This window comes from Neodiprion fabricii, chromosome 6 (assembly GCF_021155785.1).
Source record: "Neodiprion fabricii isolate iyNeoFabr1 chromosome 6, iyNeoFabr1.1, whole genome shotgun sequence".
NCBI classification, from domain to species: Eukaryota; Metazoa; Arthropoda; class Insecta; order Hymenoptera; family Diprionidae; genus Neodiprion; species Neodiprion fabricii.
The window spans coordinates 29,733,416-29,758,435 of record NC_060244.1 but is presented as its reverse complement, the minus strand read 5'-3'; the positions used below and the strand labels follow the sequence as shown (position 1 = coordinate 29,758,435).

Here is a 25,020-nt window from a genome sequence, read left to right as displayed (position 1 = left end):
CCCTCAGACGTGTGTATACACGTGTTTCCTCGCGTACGTTGGACAGGTATGAGCTCTCCTCCGTGTTATGCGAATGACATATCTCGCGCAAGGTGCATGGATGAGCAGCGATGTGCGGCGAATGCAGCGGATCGTTTACACATCGCGAGGTCAGTTGCCGTATAACCAACTGGCTATACGCACACATAGCGAGAGAAGAAATCCTCTGGAAGATGTTTATCCGGATTCACGGAAGTCTACTGATCTCACCGCGACGCGACGCGTGTCAGTCCAATTCTTCATCCATTTACAACGCTGGTGAAACGATATACCCGTTCTCGCGATCGATCAACCGTTGATCCTCTACGTCGAGCCAAACTCCAGACGAAGACAACTTTTTCAATGTCGCATGGGAGAACCAATGTTAAGAATATGTACAGATGCAACGTGAAACTCGCTCACTGTCATTCAGACTTCAGGCATAACTCTGAATTTTGTTTGGCAAATTTTTGTGATTTCAATACATGATTTGTAATTTTCTGTATTTTTTTTTCACTCAGTAACACATAAAAAAATGGTTCAACGAACCCGAAAATTTTAGTGAACCTGCTGGGACATCTTTTTCCAACCGTGTACGGTTATTGTCAGAATTAGCAAAATCTACATCGACAAGGCCGGAATACTAATTCGAAGAAACAATGCGCTCGTGTGTGCTTAACTGGCGGAGCCTGTACGTTTCTCGAAGTGTTTGGTTCACTCGGTATCTGGACGCGCCTAAAGAGTAAGGAAAGGTTGCGCAAGAGGCAGAGAGTGGGCCGGGCTGTTCATTCACGGACCCATTGACGACCCACGGTACCCGGCGAGTCCCACGCGAAACCGCGGCGCGTAAAAAGCTCCATACAACGAGCAGGAGAGCGTGAATGCACTCCGGTCCTCGGACATGGTGCGGAGCTTTCGTTCGATTCCCGTTCTCACCGCACCGCCGCGCCGCGGCGTTACCGATTGCATGAGAAACACGAGGTGTGCACGCGTTGTCCATGACCCTCCGTCGAGTTTACCGATCACTCTTTACTCGTCCCTGGTGTTTGCTGTTTACTGTTTACTCCGCACCACCCTCAAGGCCTCGCGAGTCCCCATCTTTCACACCGTGAATAAATGTTTGCCCTGCAGTTGCCGTGTCCGGCCACTTCTCGTGTCGAAATTTTATCATCGCTATCGACGAGGACGCGTATATCCAGGCTGCTCCTATCTGGATTACAGAACTCTTTATCACTTTCCCATTCGTCAAGTTTCCGTCGTTACTTCCACATTTCGCAAGATCTCTCCGAGCGAGAAGCCGGAACTATGACGAATAAGAAAGGAGTGTGGATCTTTGAAAAGACCCGCGTGAAGATCGGAGAACCTACGACCGTTACGATATCTTTTCAACTCTTTTCAACGGTAACCGTTCTTAGGGAAATCAAGTCAGTACCATAATAGAGAAAAATTCTATGGTCGACACGTCACAGTAAATCGCGAAGAAACGGTTAGGCACGGGTTCCAGCGTACATTTACACTGTTATACGTAACGGAGAACGTTTATGAATACGCGGTACCGCGGCAAGTCTCTCCTACGCAGTGTGCGCCTATGTACTGTACCTACGCAATGAGGGATGAACGTGTGTGCGGGTAGATCATACATACGCATTAACCCGGAGCCTAGCTTATGCAGCCTTCAGAGGTCGTCTAGACTCCTCGGATCGCCCGGGAGGTTAGAGACAATGGCTGAACAACCCGCGACAAGTGGGCGATCCTCTTTATTCTTGTTTATTGTTAGCACCGCGAGTTCTCGCCTCTCTACTCGCGTCAGCCATCAACCGTCGGGCAAGGCGAGGCTCTTCCTACCAGGAGGCGCGGAACACAGGACTCGCAACTTGAATACGAATCTTCGATTAGGAGAGTGCAATTCGCTCGCGCATGGTGCAGGCGGAGAATTTCTTCCTCCTACTCATTCGCCAGGCAAGCTCTCTCGCAAAGAAAGGACACGGGGACCACACATGCTTCTTCTTCTTCTCGGTCTCCTTGCCTAGGATAATTTCAGTGGCGTCGCGATACCATCTCGGTCGCAGGTTGGGTTGGCGGTTCAACGCGGTTCGAAGGATCGATTCACGGATCTTTGAATATAACGCTGCACTGCATGGATCGACGGCACCCGGACAACTTTCACTTCCTCATCGTCAGCTTCCCTCGAGTCGCGTATAATGAGCGCTCAGGTGCGGTTGTAGATCGATTATTGTACGCGCGTGTATACTTCTACATGCCTATGCGTTACACGTATAAATTGATTGCATCAAAATATTGTCCTTACTCCGTCTCGCACGCATTTACACCGCGAGGTATAATAGGCGGAGTAATTAAATAGCGCGAGTACCCTCGCATCGAGCAGCGATATTATACGGACGACGGTTTATAAAATTAATTAACAGAACAACGCGATGCTCGTTAAAGCCGTGCATGCTACATGTCGAGGTAATCAATTATAATATCCTCTGCCAAGTTTGTCTTCGATTTTTCATCAATCTTCAAAAGTTGCGCACCGGCGTAACTTTACGCAACCATCTGAGACTGAATCTGTTTCATCGACAATGGAGCTACGGAGTCCTCCGATACCGGCAAATTACATTCCAATCTACGGCTTTCCAAGGGAACAATACACGCAATTGACGTCTGCAGCGCGGCATTGAAAAATGACCGAAGAATGTGTAAATAAAGCAAAAAAATAAAATAAAAATACACGGAGCGTTCGGATGAGTCAGGAAAAGTAGCGAACGTCCCGGGATAAAAGACGGAGTCTCGCGGCGATCGTAGCGAGTCTGGGAATCTGGTCCCTCCGGCTATATTCGCCAAGAAATTAACCACATTCGCAGCTGCCCGTCCGCCCGGAGAGTCGGTGTGCGGTAGTAGGGCAGGAGCCATGCACCGCGGGCGTCGAACGCGGCGCCGATTATTAGCACGACCGGGAGGCTGGGTGCTCGAAGCTCTCAGACTCGACTCGACGTGCGTGCGCTAGACGTCGAGGCGCCAAGACGCCGAGACGCCGGTTCACGCCGATGACGAGACGAGGTTGTAGGTACCGACGCACCGGGAATCGGGGAGTGAGGCCACACGCCACCTAGCTCCACGCTGCCTGCGGTGCGCACCTACCTGTAGGTGTGGGTTCGTTTCGAAGAAGGAAATTCGTGGGCGTATGTATACAGGTACGAATGCGTCGTGCGCCGTGCAGTACATTAATTCACAGATAATTTTCCATGTAAAACTCGCTGCACGGCCAACCGTTCCAGCTTATAATATACCCACTATTGTCATTAATTAATCGTAAGTCTAGAGGTGAGATAAGCCCAGTCGGTCCCACTTCGCCGCCCAGTCCGTGTCGTTCAACTTCATTTAACGCCCAGGTCTTTTGTAGGTACGTACGTACCTACAACCACAAGTCAATGATCGACGCGCCTCTTCTCTTCAACATCCTTGGGGTAAAAATGGTTGAGGATGTGAACCGACCCAGTTTCCAAAATGGCCGGTGTTCTCGGCCAGAGGAAAACAAAAATCCAACATTTACGGAAGAGGAACAAGAAAGTGAGGAAAGGCTGCGCAAACCTTACGCCGATTAATGAGTACGCGATTGAAAACAAATGAATGAATAAATATAACCACGGATTCTCCGGCCAGGGGTGACGGGCCCGGGATGCGCCAGGTTGCGTTCGGAGTCTGCGTGCATGCGCTTAATTATTAGCATCGATGCATTTTGCCGTGGGGGTCCAGAGTGCGGCTTCCTTGGTCGGCGGACCCTGGTAGTTCTGGCCGATCCTCGTCCCTGGATCGAAGAGCCCCGCAGAGTCGAGAGCTCGAAGCGAAGTCTGGAGTCGAGTTGAGGCCGGTCCGCCCACAGCATCCGCTGTCGTCCTGCCGCTGTAGCTCGGCGGCATATTCCCGCAGGTATCTCGGGGTATCGTATCGCCGCTTTATACCTGGAGGCGCTCGTTGCTGCACGGTTGCCCGCAACCTGCACCTTTACCCGTGCTCGCAGGTATCGAGTCCCAATGACGAAGAGTTTGCGTGTACTCGTGTACACGGGGAGTTTATCTCGCGCATTGACACCGATTCCTGGAAATTCGTCTCGTCTCCGGTCATCCTGCCTAGTTAAGCGAGCCATTCATGAATTCGCGTGCGGTATTAGCCGCGTTTCATACGGCAACGTCCAGGGGACCGTTTCGGATTGTGGGATTGACGTTGATCGATTCCCGGTTTCTGGAGCAAAGCATGAGAACGGAGCGATCTACGGGACTGCGAAGAGATCGAAGAAAGGAAAAGATGTATGTGCCGAGGTAAAAAGGAACTGGTATGAAGAAAGACGGAGAGAAAAAAAAAAGAGAGAGAGAGAGAAGGAGAGATCAACGAACCGAGAGAATGAGATCCCAGAGTCCAGATCGTTCGCTGCTCTACGAGCTTTGACTTTATCCGCGGAAAATCTCACCGCGGGATTTACTCGCTTCGGTATATTTTTACCACCGCATGCATTCTGCATGTAAGTAGGTATGCGTAAAAATCAGCCACGGCTGCAGCCTGTCCGGGTATAATAATAAGTAGCTGCAGGTACCGTGATAATGATTATATTGTAGTAACGATCTTGCGGTGACGATGGCTTCCTTTTCCATAAATAATCCCAAGAAAGGTAATCTAGGATATAGTGAATAAAAAAATTTTCCAAAGGGACGAATCCTTTGAACACAATCTTACGACTGGATCCCGCATTAACAACCCGGGCTGAGATCCACCGAAACGCATCTTGGGAATCCTGGACTACCGTAAAACTATGTGTAATAAACCGCAGCCCCTACTTCGCTCTTCCGAATATATAGCGTCTGTCACGGCCGGCAAGAGATCCGCAAAACGTTTTATCCGTGTAAAAAGCTCACCGCGCCGACAAAGAAGTTTGTCTCCATCTTGTCACGCTGTTCTTGCGGCCTGAAACGAGCCTGGTTTACGTGAGAGCTCGTAGTGTAAATCCGTGTTGTATACGTGCGAACCTGTGTTGCGTACACTTCTATAGTTATACCAGTTTTCTGGGGAAGCAGACGAAGAAGAAGAAGAAGACGAGGAAGAAGGCCAGTCCAAGTTCAGGCGAAAAGGACGGACGGTGATCAGGGATGCGAAGCAGAGGTATGAACCAGTCAGAATTTGTCTTACGGGGGTCCCTTTATCTCCCATCTTTGCCTTTTCCTTATACCCGCCTACCTGCCTACACTCCGAATCGAACAAATATCGTGTCGAACAAGATCATGCGTGCTCTTTAAAGACAGTGTCAAATTGGCAAGAAATCGATTCTTCTTCGTCTCGATTTTTCCTTATTTTAGATACGATTCTTACACCCCAAGGATCATCGTTCGTCGGCCGTTAATAATCGGCACTGTATTACATCGGAGATATCTAGTTCTCGTGTTGTTAATCCTTACGTGCCACACACTTCTGTAGAATCGCGTACTTGCCAGACTGGGGTGTTTTACACCCCGGCGACAAAAATTGTTATAATAATTAAACTGTTGAACACTTTTACTTGAAATTTTGTTTAGAACATATTGAAAGTTTACTTTAAACCAAATATACTAGAAAAATGCGACAGAAATTTTTGAAAAATCGCAATTTCGAATTAATAATTCATAATTTCTTTTTATATTTATTACTGTTTTTTTTTTTTTTTTTAAATAGTTTACTTCATCTAGTTAAGGGACAAAAGGTATGGGGTGGTCTACACCACTAGGGGGCAAGGAAGGGTTAAAATTGCTTGTTGTATACAGTCGATAATATATACATGCTATACGGTATATCTCACCTGTTCACGGAGATATATGGAATTTTGAAAACCACTTCATTAATGACGCCCAATACCGAGAATATCATTAAGCGTTAAGCAATCGGAAATATTTATCGTTCTTCTCATAATTTCTCTAAAATTAACAACGTACTGATTGTGAGAAGAGCCTCGTCTCAGGATCTTTCTCACTGCATCCAAGTCCCTTTGAAATTACGATTCTCTCTGTCCTCCGCAGGTGGGACCACGATTTGAAGTTATTATAGTCTGGCTGCAATTCCGAACAATTTATTCCTCTATTATTTTGAAATTTATAAAAAGGATTGACCATTTCATTTTAGATTATGGTTAAATCCCGTGGGACGGAATCAATGTGCTGACACAGACGTGGGTGAAAGTTTTGAAAATTTGAAGAATGGCTAAAACCGGACAATAATTGCCTAACACAGTGATCATAAATTTTAGTAGGGTGATCGGTATTCGTACCGGCGTAATCAAAGCCGATAAAAAAGAAGTAACAACGAAATTTATCTCTCAAGTAGCGCCCCCATATTTTCACGTAGTTATTGCTGATCTGGCGTATATAAATCGCAGAAAACTGTCGGATTCTTGCGGTATAACGTTCGTCCCTTTCTTCGGTTCGGTTGTATGGACTACGTGAGGTCATTACCAAGCAGATCGGTAGACGCCGCGGTCCGGACTCAGGGATGCGCGTAGATTCCTCCAAGATTTATCAAGCAAAGCTGAATCCGTGGTAAGGCAAAACATAAAAGCGTGGCTGCAGGTTATCCGCTCGTATATATTCCCGCGGTCGGTTTCGCTACGTATGATCGGTCTTGTAAAAAGGGGAAATCCGCTTTTGCGACACGTGTTTTTTAACGTTGCATCCGTTTCTTCTTCTTCTGCTATCGAGCCTGAGTAAGCCATTTGGCAAGCTGTACGAGGCGTCGCGCCAAACACGGATAGTCAAGCACCGACGTTTCCAGCCCACAGAATGACTTTAGTCTCCGACACAATCGAATGCCACCTCAGAGATGACATTCCGCCTTCTAGGCCCACCCCTCGGGCGGATCATTCGATCGTTCTGTTCTTCTCCGGTCTTTGAGAATCGTGGGTGTCTAAGGAGCAGATAGACGCGTCAATCTGCGACGCGCTCGTGTACCCGCTTTACAAATCAAGCCACCGATCGGGGCCCACGGGACGACCAACGCAATATCGCTCAACAACTCAGGGCCTGATCAGCGGCCTCCATCACCATGTTTGGTAATGGTGTGGGTCGCGAATCGCAGTCAATGGACATCGCAAGAAAAAAAAAGAAGAAATTCACAGTGTACGAATGAATGAGCGAATCGGCGCCAACTCGGACTAGGACACCATTCAGTAGTGTCTGTGGTGATTAGGTCGTCGGTCACAAATATTACCAAAGTTCCTCTCGTGCTGTTGCCAAGAATTATTATCCATTTTACTTGCCTTCCTCCTGCTACCGAGGGAATTTCCTTTGTCAGTAGCAAATGGCCGATCTTACACTCCAAGTTATAGGTATACGCGTACTGCATATCTCGGGGTTGAAGGACTCAGGGACTGGCCACGGGACGTCGATGTTGGGTTGGGACTTCTGGACTCGGTCGGCCGTCGTAAAAGTGTGAAAAGTATGTTGGTATGTACGCTGGGGCGTTAATACAACACCGGTGAACAAAGGATGAAGTGATTCCTGCGGTGGTCTAGGCTATTTGAGCTGGTGCTGCTCTACGCGAATAGGACAAAGCACTTGTAGTCCTGCAGGTATTTCTCGTTCTGAACAGGGATGTTTTTTCTAAATGGAGGCGGAATAATACGAAACAATTTGTTAACTCCGAACTTGGTTATACTTGAAGACATTTCATCCTAAATTAATAACGATTCAGTTGGATTTTTTCAAACTACGCTGTTCAAGCAGCAAAAAGGGACACGTGAAATAGAAAATCGTATCGTTCGACCTTCATTTTCAGGAAACAAACCCTGTGCATTATACCGAGGTCAAGAATCAACTTTTACGTTTCTGGTTCTGTTCACTCTTGTATTATTAATATTTTACTTCATACTGACTTCCGCAAAGAAAAATCGGAAAGCTGGTACTGGGCGAAGTCCGAGAATAAACAGACAAAAATATGTACCGATCATTCGTGAAGCAATATCAAAAATAGATTTTATCATTTCACTTCCGCCAAAATTGTCACAGAATAGACAACTGAAACAGCGCAAGCCAGAAGACCTTTACACCGAGTTCAAGTTGGCGTTAACGAATAACGACACCAATTTGCTATCATATCTACCCTGGACTGAACCGTATAATATTTTTTTTCCATCTCGAATGGCCTGATCGTGCACTTCCTTCGAGTCATGTGCGATATAAGGAATCCGGGATCGAGGTGACGAGTGTGTTGGGAGTTGGCCCATGCGCTACGAAAATAAATCTGATCGAAGGGTCAGCCGGGACGGGAACAGCCGTTCCACCGTCAAGTGTCCTCCAGTGTCGAGTGTCGAGTGTCGGCGAAGGAATGTCAATGTCAACGCTGTTGGGCACGCTGCAACCTTCTCAGTCTAGTTCAGTAGTTTCTGAAGGATCGTCAGCTCGATTCTGAAGAGGTGCGAAGACGCGGAAAGAACCACATTGTGTTGTCTTCATAAGTTATGCAGGAGTCAGGGTTGGGTTGGACGGAGAAACGAAGATGTACCTCATGTACATTCATGCACGAATAAGTGCGCCGAGTGTAGGTGCATTCGTGTTTATTTGTTCCGCGAGATAGCATTACATGGTATTGCTTGATACAAAATTAACGCGAATGCAAGCGAGCGAGTCTAGGTGTTATCGTCGATGAGTTTTATCTGCTCGAAGGCGCCAGAGTATCCGGATGCCGTTGAAACAAGCTTCGAACTTGATACGGAAAAAAAAAGGAAGAGGACAAAAGTTATCCGAGCAACAAAAGTGGAAGCTTCATTCATCAACGCTCGGCACATATTCACTTCTGTATCACGTATACACGTAGCTCTCTACATATGCTGATTAGCGAGCGTGAAGGATTGCTCGCGGCTAGTAATACCAACAATAGCAGCAATGCGCTATTCGGTGTCTGCACAATAGGCGAAATTAAAACGTACCCGAATCGTTAGGTCATCTTTTAAAGTGTACCAACTTCACGCTGTTGTGTTTATGGTAGACCGTTCGATTATGAATACACACGGTAGCCCAGAGATTGCAGGAATGTTCGTTAAACGTATCGTGAGAGTTTCTCGACGGCCAGCTCATGCGGATCAATCACTTTTTGCGCTCGCGTTACACTATTGGAAATAAATGGATAGAAACTTTGCAACATTACAACGATCCAATGACCTCAGCCTTCGTCACGGGCCTCGAACTAATCAGAGACCGTGACAGTGAGGCTCGTTTACGTCGCTCTCGGAGGAACGAATCATTTCGCAATGTTTTTCCACTCCGATCAGTGTCATGTGTATGGCTACGTATGCTACGTTTAACGCAATTAGAAGCTTGGATTTCACTCGGCGGGATGGAAATTCGACAACATAGACCTCAATGCTTGCGGTAAGAACAGTAACAGGAAATAGAGCAGAAATAATTCATGGAACGAAAGACTGTCGCGCGAATGAAGTGGGAAATGAATTCAAAGTTCCTCGCGGAGCCAGAGTCACACGCTATTCTTTCGGAGATCCTCTCCGGGCTCCAATTTCCTCCGCCACTGTCGAGGAGGTAGTTCGGATCCCGCAGGAGTTTAAAAGCGGTTTGACCCCGAGTCCCGACGTTTTTGGGGCTCGGGTCTGACTCTCGGCTCAAACTCAAAGAACCGCGTTATTAATAGCCGGGGTCCAGAGGCCCGGGGTAGTTGGCGGTGGTGGAAGGAGGGTCAGGCTGCGAAGCCGGAGTCTGGAACGATGAGTCCGCGGGATACAAATCCTGCCCACCTGATGTTCGAAGTATGACTCACCCACGTGACCGTGGGTCAAAATTCGGTATCTGTTACTGACTGTTCGGAGGTTGATTGAATCGTACGGAACACGTCGTTTGTTCCGTATCGAACGGATTTCGGACATTGCTTCACGGTGAACGCTGCGAGCGCAACTTCGTATCTCGCAGCCTCGGTTGGCTTCTCCACGCCAGGTGAAACCTGAATATTTGATTCACGCGTGTCCGCTCCGAGAGCAAACAAGCAAAATCGTTGTACCTACCCTCCATCGCTCCTCGAGTAATCCGACCAATTTATCGCTCCCTTGTACTTTATTGAATCGACGACGAATCGATCTTTTATGCTAATCTTCCGCTGCACACACGATCGGTCTCTCGACCTCGGTGAAGAGCCCCCTCGGGCACGTCTTAATACTCGAGCTGCCTACCAAAGCTCGAGACACCGTCTGGTGTCGGGAAATATGGAAAAACCAAAGAGTCGTTTTTACCTCACCGAACGTCGAATCCTAATATATTTGAATTTAGAGCACGAGAGCAACCGAGTTGAAAGGTTCCTGAGATATAAATAAACGTCTTGTATAGACATTCTTAGATTCTTCAGTCGAAGATAAAGATCTTTTGCCCTTTATTAACCGCGTCACCGTCACGATCTCTGATTGTTTCGATGTTATTGACGTGAACCGAGTTTATTCCGCTGGTCAAAGGAGTTTTCGAATGAGGTCGCGTAGGTTTTTTCCAAGCTTAATCTCGCACGCTTTTAGATAAATTATAGGATCAAAGTCTGGCTTACCGATTGATCCAGAAATATGTCGGTGCTGATAGAAATTAGTCCTGGTATTGATTAGTAATTAGAAATATACCGATATTATCGATATTTCTTCTAGGAAAAATTGACCGAGTTAAAAGGTTTTCTGTTTCTCAGATAGCGGCTTCCTTTCACAGATCAAGGGGATCAAGAATTAGTAATCAGAATCGGCAATTACGAATAAAACTTGAAAAATATCTTATCATTAATTTATTTCGGCAATATTTTTGCGTCGAAAGTCAAAGACCGTGTTCAGTGGTGCGAGAGGCGAACACCCAGAAACCAAATTATTCTCAAACGGTCTTAATACCCAACTTTGTCGCATGTCAGTGCGTGGCAGGCGGTTTAAAATATAAACTTCGTTATTTCATGCGAACAGGGCTAATCTGCAAAGCCCCAGAACCCTGAAGTTATTACGACATCCGCACTCGAGTTTTAATCCCGTGAGTTTTATTTTCATCTCGCCCTTTCGTGTACGAAAACCACTGCAGAGCCTGCTCCGAACAATCTTATTACACGCTCATGTGCGGTGAACCAACGCAGCCACATGGAGCAACACCACCAACAGCGGCCAATTCCGATCGAGTTGAGTTTGATAAGAGCTGGTGCTTCTGTTCTCCGTCCAAACATCATACCCACATGCGCGCAAGCACACACACGTACGCAGTTCGGTGTGGGCGCAAAATTCACACAACCAAAACGCACATGCGTTACACGCTCGTCTCTACACATGCATCATCGGTCGAGCGATGGGCACCGTGTGCATACCCAGAGAGAAAGAGAAGGAGAGACCTGCTCGATCCCCACTTGAACACGCACACTCTGGCACACATTCACCACTACTAGTGCCGACGGTGAACAGCCAGGCGTCTTGGGACCGGCGTCAGCCGCCGTCTCAACCGGGGCCAGAAGTCCCGTCCAGTAGAGCCCGGATCGTGGCAAGCGTCGCGTCGTGCCAGAGAGTTGAAGATTACGCGAGTGATCGTCTAAGTCCGAGTAAAGTTTCGCGTACAAACAGCGTGAAGTGCCCGAACGAAGATGTAGAACTCTTTCGAAAAGAGAAAGGATAATTCGCAATTTCGAACCGGTCCAAAGTTCGTCTTATCAGAGCACGGCGAACGTGACCCTGTATAATGTGACTCTTCCAAACTTTTGTAGATCAAGTTTGTTCAACGAGTACCGGAGAATGATTGAGCAGAGTGGTTTCGGAATTGCTAAACATTGGTGCGTTTAGGCACGGTATTGAATCGTGGTACGAATTGTACGGTGGAAATTGTGCGTGCGGTGAAAATTTCTTGATTACTCTCCGTGAACCTTGATATCGCACTTCGCATCACGAGTCGACTGTTATTATGCGAGGTGTATCCGTGATTAGACACACCACCGCCACAACCACCACCGACACTCCTTGTGATCAATTTTCCTTGGATTAAACCGACGACCGGAATGGCGCCTCCGGATAGAAACTGCAGGACGGCTCGTCCCGGCTCGGGTTTGAGTCTTTCCGTACTCGGTACGTATGATCTAGCGCATTACGTGTGTCTATCCCACGGGCATTGCACCACCTTGCACATTTCGCTGCAGTAGTCCGCTGATTAGGTACGCTCGTCTCCCTTTTATGGCCGAGCTCATGCGGCTCCGAATGCAAAAAGGGGAAATAATAAGGCGAATTGAAGAACCGCAAATCAACCATCCACGTCGGTTCGTGCCCAATTATATTTCTTCGACGACTCGGCGCCGCATGATGAAATTATTTTCAGACGGAAAGAAAATCCGAGGAAAGACGATTTTAATCTTTGAAGTTTGAACCGTTTCCGACTTCGGGGAGAGGGAGAAAGGAAATGAGTCGACTTTGCTCAAGGACCTCGTTTTCTTTTGGTAATTTATTTCGTGTTTAGACTCGTTTTCAAACTTATGTCTGCACGCACCGGATGTGCAGTCTGCGAACTTAGACATAGATCAGCCACCTCGAAGTTAGTTCAGTGTGTTGTAACCTACACTTCACTGGGTGCTTAGCGGATGAATTGGATTTTTTTCGAACCAGTGAGAAATCGAAAATTCAACTAGTCGACACGGACTGAAAACATTCTGAAATCTATCGGCCACAATTTGAAGTTGCATATCGGTCGAAAGGTTATTATTTTGAAAAAAATGTCCAGTACGTTGGCAAAATCCTGCGTTTCTCTTACCGTGAAAAACAATACAATAATCATTAATACGTTCATCTTGACAAAGCAGAAACGGATGAAAAGAAACGTGTGAACAAAATTTGTCGCTCCAATGAACAAGGGTCTTGATCGCATTTCGACTAGAATTTCACTTTGTTTTATCTCATCGTGATCACGTTTCCATTGAAGGAAAAAAAAAAGAAAAAAACTGAACCAACGGCGATTTCTTTGAATCACGCGTTACACTCGCTTACCTGATAATTTTGTTTTTAAAACGAATAACAATCATAGAGTGTCGGCTCCGTGCACGAGGATTGATATCTAATTGATTTTTGCGAAACTGTACGTGTACCTAATCTACGCGGACAAAAGATAAGATAATACGGTATCGTTGTTGTACATAGAGAGGCCCGTCGGTCGCTCGACGGCGGCTGCGGCGCCTCGATAAAAAAAGAGTCATTTGAAATTATTATATTGTCTGGTCGTTGATCGATATGGATTATCCTTCGCACGTTCGTGAATCAGATTCTCGCCACAGGTTCCTATCTTGGTCGCGACTTGCTGAAACTCCTTATCTACGTATGTATTATTATACGCAGAAGTGTAATATACTTTTCAAGGTTTACCCGCATATTACACTTCGACACACACTTATGAGTCTATGCGTGATAGAAATTAAACAGAGGCGCCTCGTCAACGAAGTTTATAGAATTCGTATGTACTCACTCAGTGCTGTAGGATTGAAAAATAAGCCGGACGTTTCTCGGAGAACTTCGTTACTACATAAAGAACGAATTGTATTGTCGATTCTATTTCTGTCGAATACTCGATTTATCGTGTGGTTAAAAGAGTCAAATTTTGCCAAAGAAGTTAAAAGCGAAGAAAGAACGAAAACCAATGGTCGCCGAGTTGTCGAGCACGTCCGTTTGGCCATCGGACGAAGGTTGGATACGTCTCTCCAGGAGGATCCTCGGAAAGGATCCGACGGACTCGATAAGGCAGGACCGGTCAAGAGAAGAGGAGAGGCAACGCGTCCCTAAATTGGTCTACGCGGACTCGCCTTATAAACCGAGTTACACGCGCATTTCAACAACTCCGTGAAACTTGCACACAGGCACACACACACGTGTCGCACCTTGTTGACCGCGGGTTTGTAATCGCTCAGGATGGTCGGTAACCCTTGAGGGAAAGAAACTGAGTTGCGTTACAGATCGCCGATTGCCACCGAATTTCTTCGCTCTGGTTTTGCCGTCTTCGCGAATGCGGAAGAGGAACGAGATGAGCGAGGATTTGCGAGGATTTGCGAGGAGTCGAGTTGGCTCGTTGTTCAGGCTCCCGACAGCAGCTTGAATCGTACAAAGTCCGTCTGCCGTTCGTACAATGTGCGACAGATTATACAATCTGACGCAATAAGAACGGCGTCGAGGCTTGCGGCAGGCGCCGTGCCGTCATTGTCGGGATGAGAGACGATCTTGAGGATAATCCGCATCCACGCCTTTGACAGCGCAGCCTTAAGTGACGCTACGCCAAGCCCTGATCCTCGGACACTTACTCGTTTCAGAAGTTTCGCAATCGTCGATGCGTCGAATGGCTCTGTGCATGTAACCGAGACTCAATGCTCCAGATATGAATCTCTCTTATATCCACCACTCACCCTGACAATGAGCGCGTCTCCTTCCAGTGTTGTCGCTCTTGTTCTTGGATGGGAAAAAATAGATGGTTAACAAACTGTATCGATGCTATTCTATTTCACTTATTATCATGCGATAGAGACGTGCAGGATCTGGTGATGGCAATTTTTGAAGAGGAAGAATCTTAATTCGAAAAGAATGTCGCGATTTCTCTTCTCTACACGAAATTTTTACGTATCCACGTGTTCGTTGAACAATACCAAGAGAGGCACGATCCGAGAATTCCAGACTCGAACATTCCAGTCAGCTTCGAAGACGGTGAATCACTTATCGAACATGCCGGAAACGCACTTCGTACTTAGATGTATTCAATTAACGATAAAAAAGAATAGCCCGGCGTTTGTAGCTTTTTCTACAATGAAAGGAATTTTGACATTCTTCGTTAACGTGTCTCTTCCAAAGTCAATCGCTCATCATTTGTCCATTATACGCTATCGGCTGTCATCCGCACGACTATATGGCGAAATTACTATGCGATTGGTAGGAGGAGGGAACTCGATGAAGACCAATCGTTTGTCACTACAGAGTAATTGATAAGGAAGACGCTGCTGATCTAAGAAAGTCCTTTTGTTAGAGCGTCTGCAACGCGCCATATTAATTGGAATGCCGAGACCTTGAGTTTAACGAGCGTGAGCAAGAGAATTTTTCAAGATACTTATTCTTGCGAGGATTACGTATAGAAGCTGCAGAACGCAGGTTTCACGTGCGGCGTATAAATATTAAATATTCCAAGTTCCTACGTAGCGCATAAGTGAGATACCGAGCGAGGTCTTAATTATACACTTGAGAGGCTATTCCCGTCGTTTCTAATAAGAGACGACCAGCTGCATAGTCATATTCATTCGGTTTTATGAATGTGAGCCGGTCGCGGATTCAGTTTCAACAAAATGAATGAGTGCTTCGTCATCGGCGAGTCTAGAATAAGAGACTCACTCAGCTATGAAATCATAAATTCATCTAATGCGGGGCTAAAAATTCAAAGTCCAAGGTGAATTAACAACAACTACGACGGAAGAATTGAATCGTTGTACAAAATGCTGCTCTAATTCCACCGAACTCCTCCGTCCGAGAAGGGAAAGTGGCTCCGTTCGTACCCTCAGCACGAGAAGCCCTTTTCCGTTCTTAATGTCAAAAACTACCTGCAGCCTACGCACCTTGATTACCGATGCAAAATATTCCTAGGCATATTGACACATTCGGTTAGGGTCTTTTAAAGTCGCCTCGACCTCCTCGACCCAAGCCGGGTTTCTCACAAAGTGCCATCCGACCAGGTTCAAACGACCGTCGCAAATGGCGACCACGTGTTTCCGCACCAGGGCTGATCGCCACCTGCTGTTCCATTCTCCAAACACTACCGCATTTTTGGCACCGGAATGCTATTGTCGTTATCATCGGCCGCTTACAGGCTGCTAGCGCGGGTTCTTCGGATTTCAGAATTTCGAATAAACCACCGCGCATTTATATTCAAGTCCGGCCTCCGGGTGGATCTGGGAATTTCGTCGCCACGGCGAGCTCTTCAGGGCGCTACATACCCATTTTTCTTGGCACGTCCGAGGTGAGAAGCATCGCAACGAATCGATCCACGGTACAATTGAACGCCGGCTTCGACAGCTCTGACGGAATATAAATTCGAGGAACATCGTGCCTGCGGATTCGGGTTATTTTCACTCGAAACCCCGTCACCGTTCGGTATTTGGAAGGCAGGTGCAATCTGGAAGCTCGATGTTCGGGGCAGCTCGCGGGTTCGGATAAGGGTAGAGGGCGAAGGCATTCGGATGGGTGGATATCGGGACGCGGGGGTTCAAATTTCGGCAACCCGATACGTCCGTGGTGAAAATTACGCGACAGGCCGAGACTCGGGGTAGAGAATCCGACACGACGGGCTCTGCGTTTCGTCACGGAAGTAAAACCTCTTATGGAGCACTCGAGTCGTCGAAAATTATGCCGGTGTACCGGGGAGAGGATCCGCAATGATCATCCACCGCATCAGCTTTGGGTCGTTATCGAAATGGAAACAGTACGAAGTACGTTACGCGTTTCATCAACGCAACGCAGACGTGCCTTTCGGTACGCACGTTCGTACACACCCCGTTTTGTGTGCGCCGAGGCTTTCGCTCGAGGTGGTTGGCTGTGTTGGTTGGCTGGGTGTACGAGGCACAGAGTTTTAGGCACCTACCTGCCTATTAGAATTTTTTCTTACTACCGACCGCTGTTGCAACAATGACCACAGAGAGCCGGGAACTCGGGCTGTGTAATAATAAGGACCACAGAAGGCAATTTAACTAAATATCTTTTGGTTTTGTTTGTTCTTTGTTGGTTAGGAAGAACCGAGGTGAACCGTGAGAGAGTCGCGCCTATTTCGTAGCTCGATATGCAGCCTGCACTTTTTTCTTTTTATCTCTTTTTTAGACGGCGAGAGAAAATGCGGTCAAATTTTCAAATCAAAATTCATCGTACCGTTATTCTCGATCGTCGATGAATTAACCCAATGACGGATAATTTGCGTTCAAAGAGACGAAAATCTTCGACACCTCGAGTCCGAATCTTGCTAAGCGAGTGGCTACATTCGTATTCAGACAGGCAGGTACATACCGCGAGTCATGCGCGGTGAAGCTGATATACATCTTGTAGTAATTAGCATAACGGCTAATCAAACGCCACGGGTGGATTGTCGCGAAACATTATACCTGTACAGCTGTAGCTACGTTGTATTTTTATGCCTCTAAGACACGCGCCATATTGCTCCTTTATTTTCCTACACGTGTGTGTGTGTGTGTGCGTGTGCACCGAGTGTAGGACGCATCCTTCGGCCTGAGAGCATTGTGAATAATCTTTTTTCTCCGCCGAATTTCATTCCCTTTTTCCACGCTCTTGTTCCGCTCGGCGTGAAATCACGCGTGGAAGTGCGTACAAGAATTTCGAGAGCTTCGCTGCCTGGGTAGCTTGAATTTTTTGAGGGAACAAGAGTCGCGTAAGACACACGACGAGGACGGTTGGACTGATACGATCTCGTGTTTGCCGCCAGGCGCGACGCCGCGACTTGCCCGGGGATTTTTCGGTCCCTTTTCTGCTCTGTGTATATTTCTTCAACCCGTATATATACCCCTGTTTACCCGGTCTGGAGCCAACTGTCACCCCCACGGCTGATCGGGGGGCACGGGAAAAGAATAGAAAAGCGTATATTTTCCGTTCCAGAAATATGTGAATTTGACACTATCACCCCTTTTTATTTTCCCTTCGACGCTAGACCGTGAAATACGAGACCCGAGTCTTCGTCCCGTGTTCGACGAGGCCGGCGTCCTTGGCTCGTCGGATTTTAGGCCTCCGCTCTATCGCCCCGCGGTGACCCAATGGCGTCCGTAAGGCGGTGACCAACGCTTGAGTGACCCTCGTGTATAATATTGGAAGTGCAACGCGGAAGGTTGTCGGGACTTTTCGTCATCCATGAATAATTGATCAGTTTTATTTTAAACGGTGCTGCGGCCGCCGGCGCTGTCGAAGATCTTGAGCTATCATCGATCACGTGAATCTACCCACACGTTATGCCGGGCGTTACGCTGGTTCTTACAATCGTTCGCTTACCTGTAACACTCACGTACCTACGATAAGGTACGCGTCGCATGCATCCAAGGTGTGCGCGTTGAAAAAGGTAAAGAAATAACGAAACCCTTGAGGAAGTAAATAATCCGTTATAACTATGCGCGCGGCATTGTATTCGTCGCATTCCCTCGTCATGCTCAGGGAAGTGACGTAATATCTAGTATGCCTAATAAAATCCCGTCATGCACTCGCTGCAATGTGTTATGGCTTATTGTACGGTCACGTAAATCTATTCTCTTCCCATAAGTTGAGCTCGCGTATTTACGTGTAGCTTATATACACACGTCGCAATCGCATTCGACTGTTACTAAATTCTAAACGACGTACATGTGTCATATCTGTCCTCCTATTAACGGCTCATCTGATCATAATATGATAATATATCCTGAATATCATTACTCCGACTTTCGAACTTGCGGATGAATTTTCTTAAACAAAGTTTCGTGGTTTAATGCAACACTTTAAAAAACCGTTCTACGGTACAGTATATTAAAAGAAAAAAGAAAAATCCATCTCTTTGAATAATTTAACACGTACAAAGAATGTCGAACGTTTCGTACGGAGTTTTTTAAATTCTTGCTTCTTGGTGTTCCGAGAGGAGGTCAAGTTCTTATAATCACCATGAGAATGAACAAGTTTACGACATTTTTTTGTCCGCGCGATATCGCCAAGTCTTGGATCGAGTTGCAGCTTGTCGATGAAAATGACTGCGAGCATCGCTGCCCGTACGACGATGAATAGGAATTGGTATATGTATAATTTAACGGTATTAGGTAACCGAATAGGAAGAAGATCTATGCCAGCGTGTATAATCCATGAGGCAATAGGAGCGAAGTCTAAGGCGAGTCCTGACTGCAGTTAGCGGCGCAGGTGCAGCGCCGGAGTCGGAGGATGCAAGCAGGTTGCTTTTCTCTCGCCCACGATCTCTGCATCCGCGTGACTTGTATCTCTATGGTGGGAGTGCGCCCGAGTCTGATCGTGGTGCGTCTATCCCTGCTTCGGCAACCCTTCCGACGCCATATCGAGGTAATATAGCGAGTATTCCCCCTGTAAAACGGGATCTAAGTCCCTCGATATCCGTTGGCGCGGCGTGACTCGATATACCGCACCGTACGTACACCGACATACATACATATGTACATATATATACGCGCACACACACACACTTTCGCGATGAATAATTGATTGACCCTCCTTCGTGGTCGAATGTCTTGCCCGTGCAGGGTTGTATTTATCGCCTTGACCCTTGACGCCGGTGAAGTGGCCGATATAGGTAAAAGTGTAAGATGGAGAAATGAAATGTACGCAACACCGCGTATTACACGGCTTTTCATTTCATTCTACATTATTCTACAGTCTTTTCTTCCACGCTTCGCATTGTATGTCTCTTAATCTGTAATTCTAATATCGAAATTGGAAATCGTGACCGTTTTATTCTTCCGGATATATCCTGCAGCGCGTTTAAAGGCACTGTCCTGGTTCTCCGGAGTGGGCAAGGCACACGTACCCCTTTCATTCTATCCTTTACCAGCACATAACGAGGAACAAAAAACAGGGAGAGATATCATTATGTTGTACAAGGAGAGGAAATGCACCGGCTGCGACCGCTGTACGACACAAAAACATTTAGAAAAAAAGAAAAAGAAAAAAAAGAAAAGAAACGAAAAAGAATCGAAGAAGGCAAGACAAGAGAACAAGAAGAAGACGACCACTACAAATCGTATATACGACGGGCGCCACTCGGTAATTGAAAAGGCCGAGGCTGACTGGCCACTCCGCTCTCGCGCAACAAGATGTATATTTTCAATTTATGTCTCCAACTCCGTTCAATTGAACCTCCTACATTGTATTCCGTTTTTCAATATCTGTAAAATTATAACCGCGCGTTACTCGTCGCCGGTGACAAAAAGAAAAGGGAAAATCTGCGCGAGTTTTTGCCTCATCAATTTAGTACGATTAATTCTGTACGACGATCTCTTGCTTCGAGGTTATCACCACGAACGTCGGTATTTGATATTTCTTTCGTGTCAAGGCTGAAAACACGACGAGTTCAGATCGGATTCTCGCAACACGCCCAGCTTTTTAATGAAATATCAGGTACGCGGATGCATCCATCCAACGGTGCAGTGCGTGCCTGCAGTCTCATGATACGTAGAGACACGTATGCGTACGTGTTCGAATCTCGATACAATGCTATCTCTTCGGCCGCTTTGTAAACAGGCTACCGCGGATACACGTAGTGGCTTGGCTTTCGGGTCCGAAGGCCCGAAAAGTTCCCATTGCGCCGGCTAGAAACTCATCTAGTCGACGGGATTTCGGGCGGAGCTGGGCGAGGGGCCCATCCGGTTCTTTGTCCGAGATAAAAGTTTACGCTTGTTGTATTTCTACGGGCACTGGGGAGTTTGATAACGTCCAGATAACCCGCGAGGTAGGTAGACGAGGACGCGTATCAGCCCCAAAACTCGGTCTAATTTATACCCCAGGCTCAAATGCGCCCCGAAACTGCGTCAGACTTTTAACACTTTTCCTGGAACACCGACCGCCGCCCCGTGCAGGACTCGGTTTACGACTTCTAATCCTTCCGCTGGACGAGGAGAGAAAGAGAGAGAGAGAGAGAGAGAGAGAGAGAGAGAGAGAGGGGAGAAAAACAGCCGGAGGTTCATATTTCGTAGTCTGATTTTTTCGATTTATATAAATATGAAAATCGCCCAGGGTGAAAAGTCAACGTCGGATTATGAAATGTGGAGCGAGAGACCCGGTTTCCGATCGTATTGACTCACGATCAGGACTAGGTTTATAGGTGATCGCCGATACACTTGTATCGTAAGATCATTCAGCGGCAACAATAACTATACACGTTCCGTACAAGCGGCGGCGCCTTTAACAATGGGTCAATTCTCACCAGCTCGCGAAACTTTCACTTCTCATCGTTAGTTTTTGTGTAGACTTATTTATACCTTGTGTTACACTCACGATGCCGTAGGTTGCAAAAGTGCGGCATCGAGTGCTAATCGTCGTCGATTTTTTACGAGTAAATCGACGATTGCACGAAGCGAGAAGAGAGTTAATATTTTTGCGTTTCTCGGAGAAGAATTTCCACCTTTTATTCAAGAGTTAATTATTTCGCGTCGTGATTCGCTTCGTTGAAACTTAATTCAACAACCACCCACGAGGCGACACATTGGAAAGGCGACGACGAGCCTCGGGTTAATAAATTCATCGCTATCCTCGAATAGGATCTGACTATCGTTGCATCGGTGACTGAGTTTGTGCTGAGTAACAGGTGCCTGGAGGATCGGGGCAAACGGATTGCGCAAACTCGAGCTAGCTGGGTCGAGTCTTTAATCGAGCCGATTAATTACGTTAGAGCATCAATTAAGATCTTCTCGTCTTAATGGGCTCGACGCCGGTGTTGTGCAGCCGTGACCCGAAGCCGGAGCTCCGAGACGCGTGCGAAATGCGAAAAGCGAAAAGCGAAAAGGCGAAAAGGCGGCGAAAACGGGTCAACGCGCGTAACGCCGCCGCGGAGATATTAACTTCGCATTCGCGTATCTCCCATAAATAACGCCGCGTATGACTGAGGAATTAATTTTTAATCAATGGTTAAACGACCGGGCTGGATCGGTAATTCGGGCGGTTTGAGATTGAGATTCGGGTCAAACGCTGTCGGCATAACGAAACTCCTACCCCCGCACCTGCTTTGTAATGCTCGTCGACTAAGAGCGCGTTTAAGAACCCTTTGGCGCTCTTAAACTCCGAATATTACGCCTCCGGATCCCCGGCCAAGTCGATCCGGCTTTTAATCGAGTCATCGGGCTGGAAAGCGGTCTCGCCGTTCCGTGAAATTACACTTTATTTGTCACGTTTTACGCGAAAATAAAAATCCCCCTCAGGCCATGCGAGCCTTTAATCCCATTTACACCGTTCCTCGATCCAATACCGCACCGAACTTGCGCGCGATCCTTCGAAAGGAAGAGATTTCTTCTCTTTTTACGATTGAGTCAAAACCGTTGCAGCAACGAATCTACACGGGCGTAATGTGTCGTAATGTAATCGATGATTCCTGGTTTTTTTGGAGAAGAAATTTGGCATAATATGGGATTTAGTGTCAAGCTGCCAGTGCGTGGGATTTGGTGAATGACGTAATTTCCTTGTATATCTCTGCGCGTTTAAACTCATTCGGCATTCAAATTACGGGTGACATCAGCTGATACGGCATAGCGAACTCGTGCCAGCTACGCAACTCGAAGGAATAGAAAAAACGGTCGAAATAAAATATATCAAAGAACCGTATCAAAGATGTGTAAAAATTTATAAAACATTATATATAACGTACGGGATAATCGGGATGCCAAAGCTCAACGTACCTCGCTATCCTGCACGCGCTGAGATTTGTGACCTTCTTTATGCCAATAATTTATGTTCCTTCGAAGCGTGCGTATACGTATATATAATGTATATGTATATATATATATAGAATGTATAACGCAACGCGTAGCGTAACACACAGGTGTTTCGATACGGCGTAGGTTGGAGCACTAACTTCCCACTGAATTTCCCTATACTTACTCACACATCGCTTTTACGATCGAGTTTGCGCATTAAATCACCCACCTATAGCCGAAATTTTTTTTGTTTTTTTTTTTAAATATCCAGCTTACGGCTGCAATTAGGAGTAAATTTAATGGCCGGTCAGTGTTACTGAAAAGTAAAAAATAATATACCGGGATAGTTTTCACTAATTTATAAGCACATTAGTAATGCATCGTACATAAGAACTTGTGGTAAACGGTTTATTTTAGAACGACCAAATAAATTCGACTCGATGATGACTTTTTGTACCATTGCATGTACTCGGAGTACCTCGTTTTACAGTTGTTGGAGCGAGCCAGGTGATCGGAAGTGTCTAACGACGCCTCGCGTTTTATGTTGGCCATCATCTAGCTGGGCTGTACGTACATTTAGCTCAACCTTATTACATCGAAGTTGGACACGAACGCGAGATTATCTCGATGAAAGAGATGAGGCGAGGTGATGCGAGGTGGTGGTCGCGGCTTACTTAGTGTTGGCCAGTATAAATGCTAGCTCCGTGATCGAGGAAGAAGAAGAAGAAGAAGAGAAGTCGAGTAGCGAAGCGAAGCGATGCAGCGCCTACGCGCGACTTCATCCCGTTCGATCGTTATTCGGATAACAAAAGCGGGCATCGCCGCATGAGGTTATGGGCAAATTAAATTCAATTTCATCACGGGCATCGCATCGCCGTCGCTTATACGATTCATAGGTACATGCCAATCGAACCTATTGCCGATGATGTCCTGCATCGTTGAACTCCTGGGAGAGAATCGCCGTATCTATTTTCCCATATAGGTAGAGTACAATACCGTCGTGTAATTAATAATATCATTTCGCCAGGTAGGGTTTTTTTTTTTTTTTTTTGCTTCCTTCAATCTGACAGCGAATTGTACAGGCTGGTTGGTAATATTTCGGTACCAACATTAAACACACGCCGTTGCCTGTGCGCGTAGTAAGTTCACGGGTTCGCTTGTGTGCCCTACCTGAACTCACACTGGTTACAGTGGTCGTATAACGAAACTCGTACCTACACGCGATTTTTTCGCATCATCATCAGCAGCTAACACGACACATTGAACATCTTATGGAAATTTCAGGCTTAATTGAATTGAATATTGTTATTCAACTTCAGGACTGAGTATGCCCATTCATTCTACTTATAATGGTTTGGCACGAAGAGTTGTTTCTTTTTTTTTTTTTGGTTTTTTTTATTAAATTTTTTCTACCCAGTAGGTACGTGTATTATGTGATTATTACTATTATATTATCATCACCGTTATTGTTATCTTTCTTTATTGTCTTATTTTTTTTTCTCGTAATATTCTTGCTATTGTTATTAGCCACACGTGGCTAAGTAAACGACTTGTCAGCTCGTTACGCGCCTACGTGCAGCTGTATTATGTGCCCGTAGTGAATCGATATAAAGAAGAAATAACGAGGTGTGCGGTATGGAGAAATTGTTGATTGATTGATTGATTGAATGAAGAAAACTTTATTCAGTTAATTGATTTTCACATAATTAATTATACAACTCTAAAGTTTCTCACCTATTAAGCGCTTCGTCTAACCGTGTATTGTTTTGGCACAGAGTTATTGTACAGTGTAATTTGATTCGCAGTAACGCAAATCAACAAAACAATCGTTACACTAGAGTGGTAATCATCGAAGAGAGTGATGTTCTGATTAAAACGGTAGCAAAGACTGATCCACGCGTCATAATCATACCAATTCTGTATTGCATATGTATACGCACACGAATGACGTGTATGTACGTAATCTGAAAAAAGTGCCGTGAGACTCTGCCGGTCGGCCTGACGTTTGTCGAAATATGTTGTTTTTTTTTCCTACTTTTTTCTCAAATCTTTGTGTGCGAGGTTAGTCGTTTCCTCTGGTTTATCTTTTTTCTTTTCCTTCCTTTTACACAAGTGATCTTTTCTCGCGACGACCATTCCGACTGTCCTGTCCAACCATCCATCCATCTATTCCGTCGTCCAGAGATCCGTTACTGCGTATGTACCCGTGTATTTACTCACGTACGTACCGTACGATTTCCTTGGGCTCAGCGTGTTGTTACCCGTATCGTTGTTTCATTTTTGTCGTAATTCGATAAACGCTCATCGCGAAGCTGCTGCGGATTAGACTTGGAGAACATTCGAAAACCGTGAACGACAGGCGAATTTCGAGTCAGAAGTACGTTAGGATCTAGCACAACCGCCGATCGAGTGCACGACGCGTCGATGATAACGCTTCAAGTTGGCGTCGATATACTTTATTGGTATATACGTAGTTGGCTATCTGTCTGGAAGGTGATGTTCCGAGAAGCGGGATCCTAACACCTTGCATCCGTTGTCGATAAGCCCGCGAGCGATTGGAAGGGGAAAAAATGAAACGAAACGATCAGG

General features: G+C 46.3%; 1 protein-coding gene across 2 annotated transcripts in view; it reads left to right on the top strand.

Moving 5' to 3' along the window:
- LOC124185254 (protein TANC2) overlaps positions 1-25,020 on the top strand; it is a 67,642-nt gene that overhangs the window by 21,773 nt on the left and 20,849 nt on the right. The window contains exon 1 of one of the 2 annotated variants that reach the window (XM_046575826.1): positions 11,476-12,100. The exons of the other annotated variant lie outside the window; for it this stretch is intronic. Within the exon in view, the coding sequence (XP_046431782.1) occupies positions 12,034-12,100 (67 nt within the window). The 5' untranslated portion in view covers positions 11,476-12,033. Of the gene's footprint in view, positions 1-11,475; positions 12,101-25,020 lie in introns of those variants that run through there. 2 annotated transcript variants of the gene reach the window in all.